At 41.8% G+C, this 21229-nt stretch overlaps 1 protein-coding gene across 4 annotated transcripts in view; it reads right to left on the bottom strand.

Moving 5' to 3' along the window:
- The window catches only part of slc35f1 (solute carrier family 35 member F1), a 118860-nt gene that overhangs the window by 13457 nt on the left and 84174 nt on the right, over positions 1-21229 (bottom strand). For all 4 annotated transcript variants that reach the window (XM_035774835.2, XM_052523539.1, XM_035774836.2 and 1 more), the window contains exons 4-7: positions 18828-18987; positions 11200-11356; positions 7924-7976; positions 4190-4344 (exon numbers count right to left, since the gene is read on the bottom strand). In XM_035774835.2, coding sequence (XP_035630728.1) covers positions 4190-4344; positions 7924-7976; positions 11200-11356; positions 18828-18987 — 525 coding nt within the window. The remainder of the gene's footprint in view (positions 1-4189; positions 4345-7923; positions 7977-11199; positions 11357-18827; positions 18988-21229) is intronic.

A 21229-nucleotide genomic window follows, 5' to 3' on the forward strand; every position in this document is an offset into this window, starting at 1 on the left:
CACGCCGAGGCGTTCATTCCTCACGCTAGTCTGGTTAGAGGCAAAGATTACAGCTGTGGTCAAAGTGGTCTGGTCAGGGGGCTGACACAGAGTCCGAAGCCAAATCAATAAACGCTGCCTCAACAACTTCCTTGTTCCCTCATCTTTCCCTGCAGTCGATTTACAGCACAACACTAATAAACCAACCGTTACATACAGTATTGTTGTTGCTAATATATGGAGAGAATGATAGGGCATATTCATTCAAATTTGCTCAGCTAAATGCTGCAAATGTTTTAGTCAAAATGCCAATGTCTATCTATCACAGCCAAGGCATTGTGTCAGATCTTAATGCAGAATATTCCATCAATACTGAAACTAATTAGAGACCTTTACATTCTCCACTACCCTCCTGATGCTCTACTGTATAACGCTATTAATATGAATTCATCCTCCACTGTCAATAATAGCCCACAAGTCCCTGCATCTCCCCTTAGGAGTTCAAAAGCAATTAGTTCTGGCGAGGAACATGGATGCTTGTGTTGTTCCTAAGCAATTTGATTTGAACAAGATTGAATGTTTACTTTACGTTGACTGTAGGTGCAATAAGGGCATCAGACGACTAACAAAATGAGAAAATAAAGAAATGAGAAACTGCTATGATTCATCTTTGGATGATTCAATCAGACACAGTAGCATGGTCCTATAGTAGAAACTCCAAAGGACAGATATGTCTCAGGTGTTGAATGGAATGCTTTCTTCTCTGCCAAGACTGGCAATTTGAATGACTTTGGTACCTTAAAATATGTACTCTTTCAGTGCTTAAAAGACAGACATATTATCCAAAGTACAACTCAATCACTTCCTGGTTCTTTGGGGATTGCTCCTCTCTGAGTCTGGTCGGTAATAGCTCTTGCCTTCAAAGCAGCACATACGCTGTAGAAATGCATCCAGAGGCCATGACAATATTGAGTTCACTTCTCTCTTACTTCCCACACTGACTGCCTGCAATGGCTTCCAATGGATTACAGGTGTAGAATAAGTCATTCATATTCCACACAGTGGGTAGGGGAGCATGCATATAGAGAGGAATCAGCAGAGGACTGATTGGGGTGGTGGTCTGCAGTAGACGTGGCTATTTGTCAAAGCAAGACCACCTTGAGGAAGCTTACAGGGACAGGGGGAGAAGAGAGAGAGAGAGAGCGAGAGAGCGAGAGAGAGAGAGAGAGAGAGAGAGAGAGAGAGAGAGAGAGAGAGAGAGAGAGAGAGAGAGAGAGAGAGAGAGAGAGAGAGAGAGAGAGAGAGAGAGAGAGAGAGAGAGAGAGAGAGAGAGAGAGAGAGAGAGAGAGAGAGAGAGAGAGAGAGATTTTGTAAAAAAAAATCTTGTTTATCTGTTCTCTTGCTCTGCATGTATCCACAAAGGTAAAGAACAAGTGGCCTGTGTACTGCATATACTTATCCCCTGTCCATTGCACTGGCTGCTGTTGACCCAACATAACAAATGAGACAAGGTAGAGAAGGTCTAATATTATTAGGAAATGTTCATTTCGTGGACAGACCGCAATGGTCTTCCTGAATTCTGCTACCGCTCGTAGCATTTGGTAATAATCTCTCTCGCCTTTCTGAGCACGGAACAATGAAGCTGTTCTCCCCCAAAACAAGGAGAAGAATATAATGAATTATTCTCATGGTCGGTAATACCCCAGAGAATCTGGCATGTGGGCGAGCTAATACAAATGAACTGACAAAATAGACTAGAGGTTTATGCTCCAGTTGTACAATTAAAATGATTGGAGTGAATGATTTAGTGATGTATACCACAGAAGGTTCCATTGAACGCTCTGATGTTATCCTCTTGGATTTGTGACCAACACTAGACCGTACAACAATACTGGAAAATACCAGTTTATTACAATTTCCCAATAAATTGCTAAAACAAAAAAAAGCCTCTCTCTGCCCTGTGATTTTATTGTGCCTGTATTACAATACTGCAAGGTCCACTCACTCTTGTCTTACCACCTCCAGACTGCTGATGCAAGGATCAGTTCTTATCAGAAGCTACCCTGCTCGTACTCAAAAGATCAACAGACAGCATCTCTGGACTGTGATTGTGGTGAGGAAATGATGCCCCTTAGTGACAGCTCCAGGGCCTAATTACAACAGTCAGAGAGATGGAAGGAACAGCCTTGAGCTGATGGGAGTGTGGTAGGTACTAGCTAGACCCTTCGCTCCACTTCACGCTCACCAATCACAGGGCAGGTTGGAGACAGTGACACAGACCCCAGGACTTAATGGCATTCCTGGGCTGAAGGAGGCTGTCGCACAATTTGTACTGTGTTTATTAAGGGGCCTGCCAACCCAAGAAGCACAGTTAAAATAAAACAAGTGGTGGGACTTCATTGATAAAGAGAAAGCACTCTATTCAGAGTGGTATCTGACTCACTTCCAGGTTACATACAGTACTTACATGTACAGTACCAGTCAAAAGTTTGGACACACCTACTCTAAGGGTTTATTTTTGACTATGTTCTAGTATTTTTACTATTCTCTGGCAGAGAGAAACATTGTATATTGTATGAACTCTCTGAGAAGTCCTTGACAAATATTGTACAGCCATTCAAACTTTTTCTGACCCAACAACCTAAAACATTCCTGCAGAGCTTTGTTTCTCAAGGCAAGTAAAGGTTCTATCACAAAGGTATATAATCATAAACAATACACATGTGCAGTACCAGTCAAAGGTTTGGACACCTACTCATTCAAAGGTTTTCCTTTTTTTTCACTGTTTTCTAGATTGTATAATAACGGTGAAAATATCAAAACCATGAAATAACACACAGAATCATGTAGTAACCAAAAAAGTGCTAAACAAATCTAAATATATTTTAGATTTTGGATTCTTCAAAGTAGCCACCCTTTGTCTTGATGACAGCTTTGCACACTCTTGGCATTCTCTCAACCAGCTTCATCTGTAATGCTTTTCTAACAGTTTTGAAGGCATTCCCACATATACTGACACTTGTTTTCACTGTTATTCTACAATGTAGAAAATAGTAAAAATAAAGAAAAACCCTGGAATGAGTAGGTGTGTCCAAACTTTTGACTGGTACTGTATATACGTACAGTAGTATATACAGTAAAGCGCAATCTGCCAGACATTGTTGACTGCCATCTGCCAGACATTTTTGATGCTTTAATTGGCCATGATTGACTTTGAAAAAGCTGCATTTTAAAGGTAACATAAAGAGAGGGATGACTAAGAAATACAAGTAAAATATTAGCCATATCCCTAGCCACTTTTAGAGTTAACACAGCAAAGGTTTGCCGTGGTGGAAGAGAGAGTGCAGAGACAAGTTTACACGGCATAAAGCCACCCATTTTAATCTCGCTTTCTTTCTCTCTCACTTTTGCAGTGGGCGGTAATCTACACAACATGAGTCAGAGCTGGGAAAGCGATTAGAGGGCTTTATTTATTGTAAGGCGTGACTAATGGGCAGTGTTTGGTGGTCTAGCTGCTTTAACAGTAATGATGGCCATCAGCCCACCCGGGCCGGACAGGACGGAGGAAGATGAAGGCCCACATTGTAGCCCAACCACCCTGGCACGCTGCCCTCACTGACTCTCATCGCCCTCCTTTTCATCTTCCCAAACGACAAGGCGTTGATGCCCTGCAGAAATACACGCTGGTCTTCTCTGATTTACTGAATAGCCTTTCAGTGCAGCGTGAAAGCTGCGATCGATCACTAGCTCACAGCAGGGGGGGAAAAGGCAAACCAAAATGTTTTCCCAAACAATTGGTGAAAAACAGAAGGCAATATGTGGAATAGGATTGTTTAAGATGATAGCGGTGCACAATCCCTTAAAATCGTAATAATTATGATGAAAGACTTTGAGAGTGAAAGATAAAAACAAATCATTTATATTTGTTCGACCACACAATTAAAAGAGAGAAGGCTTACTTAACAGTCTCTCACACTAAACTGCGCTTGATCTAAATTTCATCTTATCAGAGCTGCAGCAGTAAGAGGAGAAAATCTGTACAGGAGAATGGATGCTGGAGGCTTGTGGAAAGTGTGTGTGTGTGTGTGTGTGTGTGTGTGTGTGTGTGTGTGTGTGTGTGTGTGTGTGTGTGTGTGTGTGTGTGTGTGTGTGTGTGTGTGTGTGTGTGTGTGTGTGTGTGTGTGTGTGTGTGTGTGTGTGTAGCACTCACCTTGTACTGGAACAGTAAGAGGCCACAGAACAGGCTGTAGAGGTCAGCAGTCAGCAGAGAGAGGTTGACCGATGTGGCACTGCTCCTTTTGATGACCACGGGCATGAAGCTGTACAGGCCAAACATGCAGGCACTGAAGCCGATGTAGAGCAACCCTGGGGAAGGACACACACACACAGACACACAGAGCATGATGAGTGACAGATCCGCAGGGACAGAGACTGGACTATAATAATTAACTGCACAGTGCTCTCTAGAATACCAACTAGCCAGCTAGATATCATTCACCTGTCTGTCTATCAAGGGTTTGCATAGATTTGTTTTCTCCTTGTGGTCATGCAAGGACATAAAGACCTTCATTAATTTTTTTATTTATCCGTTATTTTACCAGGTAAGTTGACTGAGAACATGTTCTCATTTACACGTTCTCATCATGACAGAGTAGAGAGGGGCTCATCTTCCCCATTCATCAACACATTTCCATATTGCACGTGCAGTGATTTGTCCAATTATCTAACATTTTGGTGGATCCTGTGACATTCTTCCTGCATACCAAACATATTAATCTCTCCTGGGCAGATTCAGCTTGTAGACCGAAGAATCTGTCGTGATTGAATGGGATGCGCGAGATAACGAGCAGCATTAGTTAAGTTTTGGGGGTTTTCGTAGCTGGTTATTTGAACATATCAGCATTGGGCGAAGGCGATGTTTAAACTGCTTCGCCTCGAGTTCTTTGTGCGTGTGCCAACAAAGGTCAGATGGGGGGGGCTTTGGCGCGAGGGTGGAGGATGAGTTTTTTCCGGAACTCTCCTTTCCTAACATGTATAGACCCAGATGTTAACCACGCAAGATTTTACTGCTGTTTTAACCAAGATTACCAACTGATGGAAATGGAAAGGTAATCATGTCAGCATTTCCTAATTTACCAATCTTTCACCAAAAAACATTGAATTTGTCATTTGGGGGGGTACCGTTCCATATATGTCAGGTCACTGTGAAGGTCAATAACAGTGAAAAGACAGACATTGAGGAAGAGATATATCAGAGAGAAGGTGGTCATATAGCGACGAGAGACATTCTGATCATCTTTTGTCCTGCAGAAACACGGTAATGGATTTAGTGTTGAAATCAAAGGACATGCTCGTCTAGTTTCAGGTTTGACTTTTTGAAATGCATTTATGAAAGACAACTTTTACTGGCTCAGATGAAAAGGCAACACAGACAGGCAACGGTAATTTGTGTCAAAACTAAACGTAAATAGCATTTATCTGTCAGATTCTGATCTCAGGCCTTTGCAGCCGTTATGAATGCTGCAAAGGCCATTTCCGACTAGCTCATTCCACTAAAAGAAATCAGGATTCCATTCAATCGCTTTTCATTTTTATAGTCATTACATATCAGGAGTTTTGTCCTCAGCAGAGACAACAAAAATATCCACTTGTTTATCTCTAGAGAGAAGGTACTGAAGGACAACTGATCAGGTGGGAATTGGATACATACATCTTCATTTAAACACTGAAGAGTTGTAGTCCTAATCTGCATGCTCTGGTTTAGTGCATGAATTCATGACAGGCCCATGTAACAGGACGAGACTGTTTTGACCAAAACAAAAGTCAACATTGAAGACCAGGAAGTCTCACTGTATTCAACGTTATGTTTTATTCCGATCCACTCAAGAAGATGTATGCCATTTTGTGTAAGGCCAAGCACAGAGACTTCCTAACCCTTTTTCTCCAGGCGCTGTTGGTAGTTGGTGGAATAGCTGAACAGAAGGCCTCATGAGTTATTCAAAATTCCTTGTTTACTTTGTCTGGCAGCATACCAGAGAGCAATATGGCCGACACCTGCTTTTGTTAACTAAGTTGAAGTGTATCTCTGGGTTAAGTTTTAGTAGTAGTATGTAGTAGTAGTATGTAGTAGTATGAGACTCTGCTTTTAGAAGCACATCTAAACCCCATGAATATTCAAATCCCTGTTATTAGGAAGGATGAGCTACTGTATTTGTATGAGAATTCATGACTACCACCGAAGAGAATCTAAAGGAAACTACTTTATTTCACGGCAGTGTATGGGCCTTTGTTTTCGCCTTTCTTATGATCAATATCTGGTTATTAAGAGTAGGGGGAAAAACACACGACTGTGGTAAGCTTGAGGAGGGAAGAAACAACAATTGATCCCAACAAGTATTTGGAAGACGCTCACAATCCTACATTTTACATGACCGAGTCCTCATTATTTTTCTAGGGCAAAGCAATCTTGGCTGAGGAGATCTTTCCTCCTGGCGCCCGCTGTGTTGTCCGTCATGGCAGTGACAGATAATGGCGTGCCCCTCAAGCCACCGCAGACTGGCTAATGCCTGTGACAAGCCAGCATCTCCTGGGACGCTACCCAAACGCCGCTATTGGCACCACACATCCTCGCTCGCTCAATCAAAAGAAAGTGGGTAAATCCAAGTGGATTAAGGACCTAGTCTCTTGCTTTGGCTTTGGAGAGCGGCGAATTGCACGTCACACATTGGGCTCCTGTATCAGTGTAAATTAAAATCAGGCATCTTCATGGGCTAACATGCTGTCTTGATTGTATTGATTGTATTTTAAATATTCAGTGGCCAGTTAATTGAAACTCAGTCAACTTAATGGGCTAATATATACTGTACTGTAGCACCCTGTCTGGCTTGTTTGTTTCAAATGAAATATTAAGTGAACAGTCCTTGTTATAAGCAAATAAAGTGCACCCATTCATCAGTTAATGGTGATGGGTTCTGACTTCTAAACTTGAAAGATGAAATATCCTTGTTCATGGTACTGAGGGAGAGAGGGGAATGCAGAACGTTTATGTTCTGTCAGAACATGTTACTGTTAGACATCAGGTATCCTATGGAAAGGAGAAGGGCCACAGTCTGGTTTCTACACCAGAAGTGAACGGTTTTCTGTAGGAGGAATGTATATGTTGGGGTCAATTAAGGTTGGATATGAGCCAGGGACTTGGAATGTTACTGAGTAAGGGAAAGGCAATCACATGGTTGCGGTCACTGACAAGGGTGGAGAGCTGTGGATTCGTGAGGAACGGTCAGGCCCAAGGTCAGGTCACTGATAAGGGTGGAGAGCTGTGGATTCGTGAGGAACGGTCAGGCCCAAGGTCAGGTCACATTAAGGGAGAAGGATCAGTTTTCTACCGACATAAAGATGCAATAAAGATGTAACGTTCGGAGAAGAGGAGACTTCACCTACATTGGGGTATATATACTGGTGGGAATATGTCTGTCTGTTCAGCTGTCTGACCCATTGGGTGAATAAACTTGGTTTGAGCTTTTCATAGTTGTCCACTGTTAGGTTCTAAATAACAGAGTAAAAACTAACAGTGGACACCTTCATCTCCTACGAGTAATTCATGCGGCACAACAAAATGTTCGTAAAGGTTGACACCATCCCACCATACATTTTGACTATACAGCGGCGGCCCATCCATCTTTAGCCCAGGGCCCCATCTCCTCACCCCCCTACTTAATTTGCAGAGAGATCATCCAGTGACACCTCTTACAGCCTAACTGATTGCATGAGCAGGATATGACACAGCGAAGGAGGGAGGGGGGCATCTCCTCTAGACAGGGCAATCAATTCTCACTCTGCAAATGTTTAATCATCCCTGTACCCCCCACACACACACGCACACACGGGCTGCCAACTAACGCTGCAAGAGAGAGCAGCATCTAAATCCCAGTAACAGTAACTTACCAATCTGCCAGTCCCAGGGCACCCTTAACAGCTCCTTATGCTCCATGATGGCCCTGGAACAGAAAGAAAAACCATTCCAGTCAGCCAGAGGGACGCTTTGTGAGATAGGGAATACAACAGAGTTACTGACGGAGGGTGGAAAGTAAGACAGGAGGATCATAAGCAAGTCTCTTGACAGAAAAGCTCAGTTTTGACTGCTGAGCACCTGTGGTTCTGATGAGTCAGTGACAAATCAATCCTATCAGAGCGAGGCAGGGTTCAACCCTCTGACCCTACAGAATAGATACTGGGAATTCTATTGACGGAATCCTCTGACTCCAGAGGGGCACTAACATTAGAAACAACATGGTAGACCATTTTCCCTCCCTCACCCCCCCCTCTGTTCCAGACAAGAGGAATGGAAAACAATCCACCCAGGTCTCGCTCTGTGACATCTCTGTGAAAAAGCGTAATTGACGAGGCGGTGCTGACGTGTTACCAAGGTTACGGTCTCGTCTGGTGCTCCCGTGTCTAAAATTAACATCAGCGAGAGACAGAAACAGAGACAGGTCCCCGTGCTCCCACTGTCTTCCCCAGTTGGGATAATTTCATACGTAACAAGTGGATAAATAAGTGGAGGGAAGACTGGCAATGTCTCATAACTCATTTTTTAAATCCTCTTTAAGCCTCAGAATGAGCTCATTTAAAAAGTAGTAAAACTGAACAAAAATATAAATGCAATCGGCAACAATTTCTAAGATTTTATTATTGAGTTACAGTTTATATTAGGAAATCAGTCAATTTAAATACATTCATTAGTCCCTAATCTATGAATTTCACATAACTCGGAATACAGATATGCATCTGTTGGGAACAAATACCGTAAAAATGTAAAGGTGTGGATCAGAAAACAGGTCAGTATCTGGTGTGACCATTGCAGTGAGACACATCTCCTTCGCATGGAGTTGATCAGGCTTGTGGCCTGTGTGCAAAATTGCTGGATATTGGCGAGAACTGGAATACACGTCAATTCAGAGCATCCCAAAATGCTCTATGGGTGACATGTCAGGTGAGTATGCAGGCCATGAAAGAACTGGGACATTTGGCACAACAGTGGGATAATTGGCACGACAGTGGGATAAATGGCACAACAGTGGGATAAATGGCACAACAGTGGGATAAATGGCACGACAGTGGGATAAATGGCACAACAGTGGGATAAATGGCACAACAGTGGGATAAATGGCACAACAGTGGGATAAATGGCACGACAGTGGGATAAATGGCACGACAGTGGGATAAATGGCACAACAGTGGGATAAATGGCACGACAGTGGGATAAATGGCACAACAGTGGGATAAATGGCACAACAGTGGGATAAATGGCACGACAGTGGGATAAATGGCACAACAGTGGGATAAATGGCACGACAGTGGGATAAATGGCACAACAGTGGGATAAATGGCACAACAGTGGGATAAATGGCACGACAGTGGGATAAATGGCACGACAGTGGGATAAATGGCACGACAGTGGGATAAATGGCACGACAGTGGGATAAATGGCACGACAGTGGGATAAATGGCACGACAGTGGGCTTCTGGATCCCGTCACGGTTTCTCTGTGCATTCAAATTGCCATCGATCAAATGCAATTGTGTTGGTTCTCCGTAGCATATGCCTGCCCATACCATCACCTCACCTCCACCATGGTGCACTCTGTTCACAACGTTCACATCAGCAAACCCCTCGCCCACATGACACCATACACACTGTCTGCCATCTGCCTGGTACAGTTGTAAACGAGATTCATCCGTGAAGAGCACACTCTCCAGTGTGCCTGCTGCCATCGAAGGTGAGCATTTGCCCACCAAAGTCGGTTAGGACGCCGAACTGTACAGTATTTATTAGGTCCCTACTCTTCCTGCGGTCCAAACATGAATAAAGTAATTACATAACAACAAAAACAACAGCCTACATCAGAAACAGCATTATACATCATACAAGACATTATTACTCTAGTATTACAAATGTAGAATATAACATTTACAATGTGTGTGTGTAGAGTGTTTGTATTAGAGTGTGTGTGCATATGCGTGTGTGTTTTATCTGATTTATTTTTAAATCTGATTTTACTGCACGCTTGCGTTACTTGATGTGGAAGAGTTCCATGTAATCATGTGTGTGTTCTCTGTGTGTTTCCCAGAGCCGGTTTTGGACTTAGGGGCTGTGAAGAGACCCCTGGTGGCATGTCTTGTGGGGTATGTATGGGTGTCTGAGCTGAGTGTTGGCTGTTTGAACAGACAGTTCACGTGCTTTCAACACGTCAATACCTCTCAAATCAAAATCAAATCAAATCAAATCTCACAAAGACAAGTAGTGATGCAGTCAATCTCTCCTCTAGTTTGAGCCAGGAGAGACTGATATCCATGTTACTGATATTAGCCCTCTGTGGGCCAGCCTTGCTGCTCTGTTCTGGGCCAACTTTAATTTGCCTATGTCCTTCTGAGTGGCACTGGAAGCATCATAGAAAGAAAAGGTGATTATATGACAGCATGGGGCTGCTAGCGAAGCCCTCATCTCATCTGGAGATAGAGAAAGACTGAATACTATAGAGCCGGTGTAAATAGTCCGGGTGGCCATTTGATTAATTGTTCAGCAGTCTTATGGCTTGGAGGTAGAAGCTGTAAGGAGTCTTGAACCTAGACTGCGCTCCGGGGGTACCGCTTGCCGTGCGGTAGCAGAGAGAACAGTTTATGACTTGGGTGACTGGAGTCTATGACAATTCCTCTGACAACGCCCTGTATATAGGACCTGGGTGGCTGGAAGCTCCAGTGATGTACTGGGCTGTACGCACTACGGTCGGATGCAGAGCAGTTGCCATACCTGGCAGTGATGCAACCAGTCAGGATGCTCTTGATGGTGCAGCTGTAGAACTTTTTGAGGATCTGGGGAACCATGCCAAATCTTTTCAGTCTCCTGAGGGGGAAAAGGCATTGTCGTGCCCTCTTTGCAACTTTCTTGGTGTGTTTAGACCATGATAGTTTGTTGGTGATGAGGACACTAAGGAACTTGAAACTCACAACCTGCTCCACTACAGTCCTGTCGATGTGAATGGGGGCGTGTTCAGCTCTCTTTTTCCTGTATTTGCTTTAGCCTGCCTGGAGTGCCTGATTGGTTAGGTACGACATTATGGGACTATTATATTGGTTTCATTTTGCCAGACAAGCTCAATGAAGCACAGTTTAAGTATTTGAAATCATTTCCAAGAGGTCTGACACACACACAAACACTCACAGCTGAATGCCGCTGAAGAAGGAGCCAAACAGTCCCATCATGCCCAGGAACTCCACCCTACTCAGGTTCTTAACGATGAACTCCTCACACACATTAGAGATGCCGTACAGCGTGGCCCCTCCCAGCACCAGCAGGTCCCCCAGGAGCTTATGGTCCCCTAGAGAGAGAGAGAGAGAGAGAGAGAGAGAGAGAGAGAGAGAGAGAGAGAGAGAGAGAGAGAGACTGTCAAACTGTATGAAAGAGCCATTAGTTATTAATGACAAATAGGTTATCCTATGACACCCTCACCAGTAATATCAGACTAAGTATCTATCCTATGAGATAAAAAATTATGACAATGAGGCAGTGAAAGACAGTGGGTGTTTAAAAGGTACAGGAAGCAACTGTGCTTGAGTTCATACATTGAGCAAATGTAGGATTTTAACAGGAGTTTCATTGATTAATTCATCTTCTTACCGTTCACTTTACTGTGTTCAAAATATCTATTTTCACTATTTTAAGCAACATTACTGTGTGGCTGGTAAGACAAATCGGCATTATTGATTGGAAGCTCACACCAAACAATTGCATTGTTCCTTTATTCCTACATGCTTAGTGCATACTGTATGCTGCAATGGGTTTCAGTAAGGTATGGATAAACTGTACCCAATCAAGCAAAGATCTTACAGATGCTTAGCACATGCTTGAAGATTTTTAAACAGTCCCACTATAAAAGTAACTATTCTGTCAATCACGAGACAGAAATGAAACTACAGCCGTGTGTTTTCAATGAAACTCTAAACCCTTCGGATCCAGAATGAACACGTAATATGATTTGGATCGTAACATGTATTATTCATATCAAACCAAAATGCAATCTATCTATCTGAATCTTGTTGAGCTGGGGAAATCATGGAGCACTTAATGCAATAGTGAGAGGGGGAGGCTCTCCATGGGTGTGAAAGGCAAACCACACCAGGGACTAACACGGGGGATCTGACTGGGTTATGGCTGAAGATACTGTGAGGTTTGAACACAATGACACAGCGATGGCGAACTGCACAGTGAGAACACTGTCTGTGTGTTGGTGGAGATGAGGGTGTTTTTGTGTGAAGGACACAGCAGACTCCACAATAGCAATCAAAATATGTTTAAAGCTTTTCGCTAGATATACATACATTTTACATATCCATTTTACATACAGTTGGAGTCGGAAGTTTACATACACTTAGGTTTGGAGTCATTAAAACTCGTTTTTCAACCACTCCACAAATTTCATGTTAACAAAATGTAGTTTTGGAAAGTCGGTTAGGATATCTACTTTGTGCATGACACAAGTAATTGTTCCAACAATTGTTTACAGACAGATTATTTCACTTATAATTCACTGTATCACAATTCCAGTGGGTCAGAAGTTTACATACACTAAGTTGACTGTGCCTTTAAACAGCTTGGAAAGTTCCAGAAGATGATGTCTTTAGAAGCTTCTGATTGACATAATTTGAGTCAATTGGCAGTGTACCTGTGGACGTATTTCAAGGCCTACCTTCAAACGCAGTGCCTCTTCGCTTGACATCATGGGAAAATCAAAAGAAATCAGCCAAGACCTCAGAAGAAATGTGTAGACCTCCACAAGTCTGGCTCATCCGTTTGAGCAATTTCCAAACACCTGAAGGTACCACGTTCATCTGTACAAACAAACACCATGGGACCACACAGCCGTCTCCGCTCAGGAAGGAGATGCGTTGTACCAAACACTAATTGAGTGTATGTAAACTTCTGACCCACTGGGAATGTGATGAAAGAAATCAAATCTGAAATAAATCATTCTCTCAACTATTATTCTGACTTTTCACATTCTTAAAATAAAGTGGTGATCCTAACTGACCTAAAACAGGGATTTTTTACTAGGATTAAATTTCAGGAATTGTGAAAAACTGAGTTCAATGTATTTGGCTAAGGTGTATGTCAACGTACAACTTCAACTGTACACATTTTGTATACATACTTGTACTTTTATATAAAGCAGTCCCGTAACAATAATACTTTACCAAACAAACTCTTTAATCCCAACCCTCAGCCACTCTCAGCCCATCCCACCTATCACCATAGACCGCCCTTGTTTGGTTTCCATGTGCCATATATTTTTCCAATTGTGCTGTGATGTTTTACTACTTTTTTGAATCTTTGTAATCGTATATTATCCACAGATTGTTATCTAAAGATGAAAACCTTTCCTACCAGTATTATTATATTATTTATTGACTGACTATGTCTTTCCAGATCACCCAACACTGCTGTTTGTAAGGTTCATTTTAAGTGCCGTTGTGATTTTTTAACCGTTCCTGAACCTGTGACCAGAAACCAGCTACATGGTGGCAATACTAGAATAAGTGATTTATTGATTCTGTCTCTTCACAACAAAATCTACAGAGCTGAGATTGTTGTATGCCCCATATATATATAGCATTCTGTCAGTGGCAATCATTTATATAATTGTTTAAATTGAAAAACTAAAAAAAAAAAAAAAAGTGTTGAATCAAGTGTAGTTTTTTGTACCAGTTCATAAACCATGTGCAATGGAATTGGTACATCAGATCTCCTCCCATTTATTTTTCAACCTGTATGGCGCAGCTGTCAACATTTTTGTCCTCAAATTAAACTGGTATATTTTTCTATTTATGCCAGTTCCTTTCAGCCAATTTGTATCTTTAATATATGGCAGGCAAACAAGTTCCCTACCTCCTCCCTACCACCTCCATTTTTGTGGGAGTGCTGCAATCAGTTGGTTGTAAATTTGGATTGAGCAGATATTCCCGTATCTACTGGAGAACCATTTGTTGTTTAAGTACAACTTAAGTATGAGTGTTTCACAGTTTCTGTTTCTTTCGGAGTGTGTTTCCTTAGGTTACTGCTGGAGGGCACCCTTACCTTGCTTCTAGCTCCCAGGTTACCCTGATTGTTTCTTATTGGTTTCACCTGTGTTTGATTGCCCTCTCTGTTCACCTGGTTGCCTGGCTATTTAGGTTCCTCTGTTGGGCTGGATCCTTGCTTAGGTCTTATGTTTTGTTTAGTGCACTCTTGTTTCTGTGAAGACTTTAAGTAAAGTTCTGGATTTAAACTTACCTACTGTTTGCTGTGTTTCTCTGCGACTGGGTTCGAGTTCATTCAAGCATCATTGTAACAGAGTGAAGCTTTTAGTGAGAGGTTTTAATATTTAATCATTTTTGCCCCCAAACTCATATTCATTATGTAAATAGGCAGGTTTAATTTTGTCTGGTTTAGCATTCCAAATCAAATTAAATATTTTTTTGCTCATATGATTTTTTTAAAAATGAGTCATCTGGAATAGGCAATGCCATTAGTAAATAAGTAAACTGTGATAGGAGTAAAGAGTTAATCAATGTGATTCTTCCATAAATAGACAAGTATTTACCTCTCTATGGTTGCAAAATCGTATCTATTTTTGCTAACTTTCTATAGAAATTAATTGTGATAAGTTAATTTATTGATCAATAGAAAACCCTTTTGCAATTATGTTAACACAGCTGAAAACAGTTCTGATTAAAGAAGCAATAAAACTGTCCTTCTTTAGACTAGTTGAGTATCTGGAGCATCAGGATTTGTGGGTTCGATTACAGGCTCAAAATGGACCATAACAAAGTACTTTCTTCTGAAACTCACCAGTCTATTCTTGTTCTGAGAAATGAAGGCTATTCCATGCAATAAATTGCCAAGAAACTGAAATAGCGTACAACACTGTGTACTACTCCCTTCACAGAACAGCGCAAACTGGCTCTAACCAGAATAGAAAGAGGACTGGGAGGCCCCAATGGACAACTGAGCAGGAGAACAAGTACATTAGAGTGTCTAGTTTGAGAAACAGATGCCTCACAAGTCCTCAACTGGCAGCTTCATTAAATAGTACCCGCAAAACACCAGTCTCAACGTCAACAGTGAAGAGGCGACTACAGGATGCTGGCCTTCTCGCATGGAATAGTCTTCATTTCTATGGACAAGAATAGACAGACGAGTCTCAGAAGAAAGTCTTTGTTTCTGGCCGTTTTGAGCCTGTAATCAAACCCACAAATGCTGATGCTCCAGATACTCAACTAGTCTAAAGGCCAGTTTTATTGCTTCTCCAATCAAAACAACAGTTTTCAGCTGTGCTAACATAATTGCAAAAGGGTTTTCTAATGATCAATTAGCCTTTTAAAATGATAAACTTGGACTGGTTGCTGATAACGGGCCTCTGTACGCCTATGTAGATATTCCATTAAAAATCTGCCTTTTCCACCTACAATAGTCATTTACAAAATGTCAAATCAAAGTTTATTTGTCACGTGCACCGAATATTACAGTGAAATGCTTACTTACAGGCTCTAACCAATAGTGCAAAAAAGGTATTAGGTGAACTGTACAGTCTACGCTGTATTTCTGATCAATTTATATTATTTTAATGGACTAAATGTAAGCTTTTCTTTCAAAAACAAGGACATTTGTAAGTGACCCCAAACGGTAGTGTACCTGCGCTGTTACTTCCTCTAATCTCTTTTTACCTACCGTAAACTGCTTTTGTTTTAATGATGAGTATTGTATTGAATGGTCTCTAAAAGTACATTTAAAAGTGCCTGATATGTTGTGCAAAATGATTGCAAATGATTTTGTCTTAGTACAAATAGTCATCCAATAGGCTTTGATTCAATTTCCATTATCCCCATCCACTTGGAAATTCAGTAATATTATATGGAGGCCAATTAGATGGTGGTCCGATCGCATTCGGTCTCCTATTAATACTTTTTAAACTTTTGATGACAGCAAAAATGAGACTAGGAAGTAATCAAGACGGATAGCTCCTCCATGTATATCTTACTCGATCAGGGTTGTTCAAATCAAATCAAATTTTATTGGTCACATACACCTGGTTTGCAGATGTTATTGCGAGTGTAGCGAAATACTTGTGCTTCTAGATCCGACAGTGCAGCAGCATCTAACAGTGACCAATGACATCAAGTCTGTGGGTAGGCTGCCGCCTCTCTGTGCTAGTGATGGCTGTTTAACAATCTGATGGCCTTGAAATAGAAGCTGTTTTTCAATCTCTCTGTCCCAGCTTTGATGCACCTGTACTGACCTCACGTTCTGGATGGAAGCAGGGTGAACAGGCAGTGGCTCGGGTAGTTGTTGTCCTTGATGATCTTTTTTACCTTCCTGTGACATCAGGTGCTGTAGGTGTCCTGGAGGGCAGGAAGTTTGCCCCCGGTGATGCGTTGTGCAGACCGCAACACCCTCTGGAGAGTCTTGCGGTTGTGGGCGATGCAGTTGCCGTACCAGGCGGTGATATAGTTCGACAGGATGCTCTCAATTGTTCACCTGTAAAAGTTAGTGAGGGTTTTCGGTGACAAGCCACATTTTTTCAGCCTCCTGAGGTAGAAGAGGTGCTGTTGTGCCTTCTTCACCACACTGTCTGTGTGCGTGGATCATTTCAGTTTGTCAGTGATATGAACACAGAGGAACTTAAAACTTTCCACCTTCTCCACTGCTGTCCCTTCGATGTGGATAGGAGGGTGCTCCTTTTGCTGTTTCCTGAAGTCCTCGATCATCTCCTTTGTTTTGCTGACATTGAGTGAGAGGTTGTTTTCCTGACACCACACTCCGAGGGCCCTCACCTCCTCCCTGTAGGCTGTCTCGTCGTTGTTGGTAATCAAACCTATATCTACTAGTTCTAATGTATTCATGATCTTCGTGATCTCCTTCAGTGCTTGAGGGTGATAGTTTGTAGAGTGATTTTCTTTACGATCCATTGAGGTACTTAAAACCGTATTATAATCTCCCACCATAATAATATATTATTTTGATGCTTGCGAGCTCAATAGATTATTATATATATTTTAGAAGAAGTGTGGATCATCATTATTTAACCCATATAGATTCATTAGTCAGATCTGTTTTTGGTCTAATAGCATATTTAAAATAATCCATCTTCCTCGCCGATCTCTTTTCACAGTTTCTACAATCAGATCCAAATTTGTATTAATCAGTATAATCCCCTCTTTTGAGTTTCTTTGACCATGACAAAAATATATTTCTCCCTCCCAGTCCATTTTCCACCCAACTTCATCTTTATTTGTAGAATGAGTTTCCTGTAAACAATAGATGTTATATGCTTTATCTTTTAGTCATGTAAAAATGTATCTGCTAAGCCTTTACAATTATACCTGGCTATACTTATTTCCCCACTTACCATAATGATAACAAAGTTTCAATTATACTTACCACAACCAATTTTTGTAAACTTACCATTAAAAAGCACCATGATGATTAAGTGTCCATATAGTTGTACCATAATAATTTGCCCTTTTAAGCATACTGTAGCTGCAACTTTGTAAACCTCCAATTGTCCTAATGTTCCACCCACTAAAACCTCCCCCCATATCTCGGTCTGTTGTCACTAAGACCATCAGACCATCTCCCTGACTCATGACACACCTTTGCATCCTAAAGCAAACCCTTGACCGCGAAATGGTGTTGGCCGGAGGGAAATCTGGGCAGTCCCATGATAACATAAATATCTATGAGGGTGCTTATGATAACCAACCAAATCACATGGAAAACAGTCAGGAAAAAAAGAAATAGTAACAATAATAGATAATAGTAATATAAATGATAACAACATCTTATAAATGCATGCGCATATTTAGAAAGTCCGAGCAAGGCAAATAAGCATGTCAGCACAGCCTGCTCAGTTACTTGGATCCAATTGTTCAAATTCTTTTGAAAAAACAAACAGAAAACAACCGGAACATATCACAAGACCAGTACTTTTTTTTTAATGTCCATTACATGGAAGACATATTTCACGTAGTCATCATTATGTCCTGTTGTATTCCGACGGAAAAAAAGGAACATAGATTCTAACGGACACTAGTTAGTAAAACTTAGTCTTCGGCATCACACTGTCCATGGAGGAATACCCAAGTTTCATTTACAATCGACTCTGACACAGCCGAGGCACGATAGCCAAGAATACATGCAGTTATATAGAAACGTATAATATACCTCTCTCACTTAGAGAAGTGCTTTCATAAGCCAGTTTTTGTATTAGTTCTACCGTTAACTTGAATCACTTTATCCCAGTGTTAACCAGCCCACACACACTAGAGACAACAACCCTGTTGACAATATCTAATCAAATTGCCGGTGTGTATCGGAACAATGATCATCCTTTACATATTTTATATATAAATGTATTTTTTAAATGTAAAAGTGTAATAACACCAATTATTTTAGGATCGTATAGGCCTATTCCAAATAGAGAACCTAGGCAGGGTTTTAATGATATAATCCTTTATCCTAGCCCTATAATAAATCATTTCATATTTATTACGTTTTATCTTAAAAGCTATTCATTCAGATTCACAGCTTTTAAGTCATAATATACCCGACCTCAACAATTAGGCCATATCATATCAAACTAAAAAAAACAACCTTGATATTTCTAATGTACAATCTTCAAATGAAATAAGTAAACAATCACATAGAAAAAAGGACTGCTCTTACCCATCCTCGCCTTCCTCTCAATCAAAACCTGATATTACTTCCCTGTAGTCCAAAGTGGTGTGTGAGCATGTGTGTGAGCATGTGTGTGTTACCTAGGCCCTGTTGTCTTCCCACCAGGACGTCTGTCCCCACCATTAAGCCGATGCCCAGCAGACACACCCCGACGCCCACAAAGTGCACGGCCTTGTACCTCACCAGCAGAAAGAACCAGGACAGCAGCAGCACCACGGGGATGGTGAAACAGTCTAAGAGCTGACAGACAGAGCAGAGAGATACAGGGTTAGAATGGACACACTGAACTCTAGTTCATAGATAAACACGGAGAAAATGGTTTCAATGGAGTTCCAAGATACTGTACACCACATAGACAAAATACACACCAGAGATGGTATCACAGCAGAGCTAAAACCACCCACCACAAAGTCCATGGGGTGACACATAGGACAGCGGGAACACAGTACTACAGAGGACGAGGTCAGAGGACAGTCCAACACTAATGGTGATGAGAGAAAATAAGGATGGCGAATTAGGGGTGATGGTGGATGGCGTGTCAGGGAGGAGAAGGGGCCATGCAAGAGGGAGGGGAGGAACATTTATGATCGCCTAGGGGACCATCAGGTCTCCATTCTGGGAAGCCTCTCTGGCACTTAGTGGTAGCACTATGGGCTCACTCTCTGGGAAAGGTAGTGCACGGGAGAACGAGGGGTTAACTGCAGGACAGCAAACCCCATTACTGCTCATCACAGGTCGCGTACTCAGAGGAGAAGAGGTAGTGCGGTGGCTCTCCTGGCAACTCACAACATCGATGTGTTCAACGAATGTTCTGACGCCTCAGACCACCCTGGCATAATAACGTGTGGTTTATCGATGTGTAAACGAATGTTCTGACGCCTCAGACAACCCTGGCATAATAACATGTGGTTTATCGATGTGTAAATGAATGTTCTGACGCCTCAGACAACCCTGGCATAATAACGTGTGGTTTATCGATGTGTAAATGAATGTTCTGATGCCTCAGACAACCCTGGCATAATAACGTGTGGTTTATCGATGTGTAAATGAATGTTCTGATGCCTCAGACAACCCTGGCATAATAACATGTGGTTTATCGATGTGTAAATGAATGTTCTGATGCCTCAGACAACCCTGGCATAATAACGTGTGGTTTATCGATGTGTAAACGAATGTTCTGACGCCTCAGACCACCCTGGCATAATAACGTGTGGTTTATCGATGTGTAAATGAATGTTCTGACGCCTCAGACCACCCTGGCATAATAACGTGTGGTTTATCGATGTGTAAACAAATGTTCTGACGCCTCAGACCACGCTGGCATAATAACGTGTGGTTTATCGATGTGTAAATGAATGTTCTGACGCCTCAGACAACCCTGGCATAATAACGTGTGGTTTATCGATGTGTAAATGAATGTTCTGACACCTCAGACAACCCTGGCATAATAACGTGTGGTTTATCGATGTGTAAACAAATGTTCTGACGCCTCAGACCACCCTGGCATAATAACGTGTGGTTTATCGATGTGTAAACGAATGTTCTGACACCTCAGACCACCCTGGCATAATAACGTGTGGTTTATCGATGTGTAAACGAATGTTCTGACGCCTCAGACAACCCTAGCATAATAACGTGTGGTTTATCGATGTGTAAACAAATGTTCTGACGCCTCAGACAACCCTGGCATAATAACGTGTGGTTTATCGATGTGTAAACAAATGTTCTGACGCCTCAGACAACCCTGGCATAATAACGTGTGGTTTATCGATGTGTAAACAAATGTTCTGACGCCTCAGACAACCCTGGCATAATAACGTGTGGTTTATCGATGTGTAAACAAATGTTCTGACGCCTCAGACAACCCTGGCATAATAACGTGTGGTTTATCGATGTGTAAATGAATGTTCTGATGCCTCAGACAACCCTGGCATAATAACGTGTGGTTTATCGATGTGTAAACAAATGTTCTGACGCCTCAGACAACCCTGGCATAATAACGTGTGGTTTATCGATGTGTAAATGAATGTTCTGACGCCTCAGACAACCCTGGCATAATAACGTGTGGTTTATCGATGTGTAAATGAATGTTCTGACGCCTCAGACAACCCTGGCATAATAACGTGTGGTTTATCGATGTGTAAATGAATGTTCTGATGCCTCAGACAACCCTGGCATAATAACGTGTGGTTTATCGATGTGTAAATGAATGTTCTGACGCCTCAGACAACCCTGGCATAATAACGTGTGGTTTATCGATGTGTAAACGAATGTTCTGACGCCTCAGACAACCCTGGCATAATAACGTGTGGTTTATCGATGTGTAAATGAATGTTCTGACGCCTCAGACAACCCTGGCATAATAACGTGTGGTATATCGATGTGTAAATGAATGTTCTGATACCTCAGACAACCCTGGCATAATAACGTGTGGTTTATCGATGTGTAAATGAATGTTCTGACGCCTCAGACAACCCTGGCA

This window comes from Oncorhynchus keta, chromosome 8 (assembly GCF_023373465.1).
Source record: "Oncorhynchus keta strain PuntledgeMale-10-30-2019 chromosome 8, Oket_V2, whole genome shotgun sequence".
In the NCBI taxonomy this organism is placed as follows: Eukaryota; Metazoa; Chordata; class Actinopteri; order Salmoniformes; family Salmonidae; genus Oncorhynchus; species Oncorhynchus keta.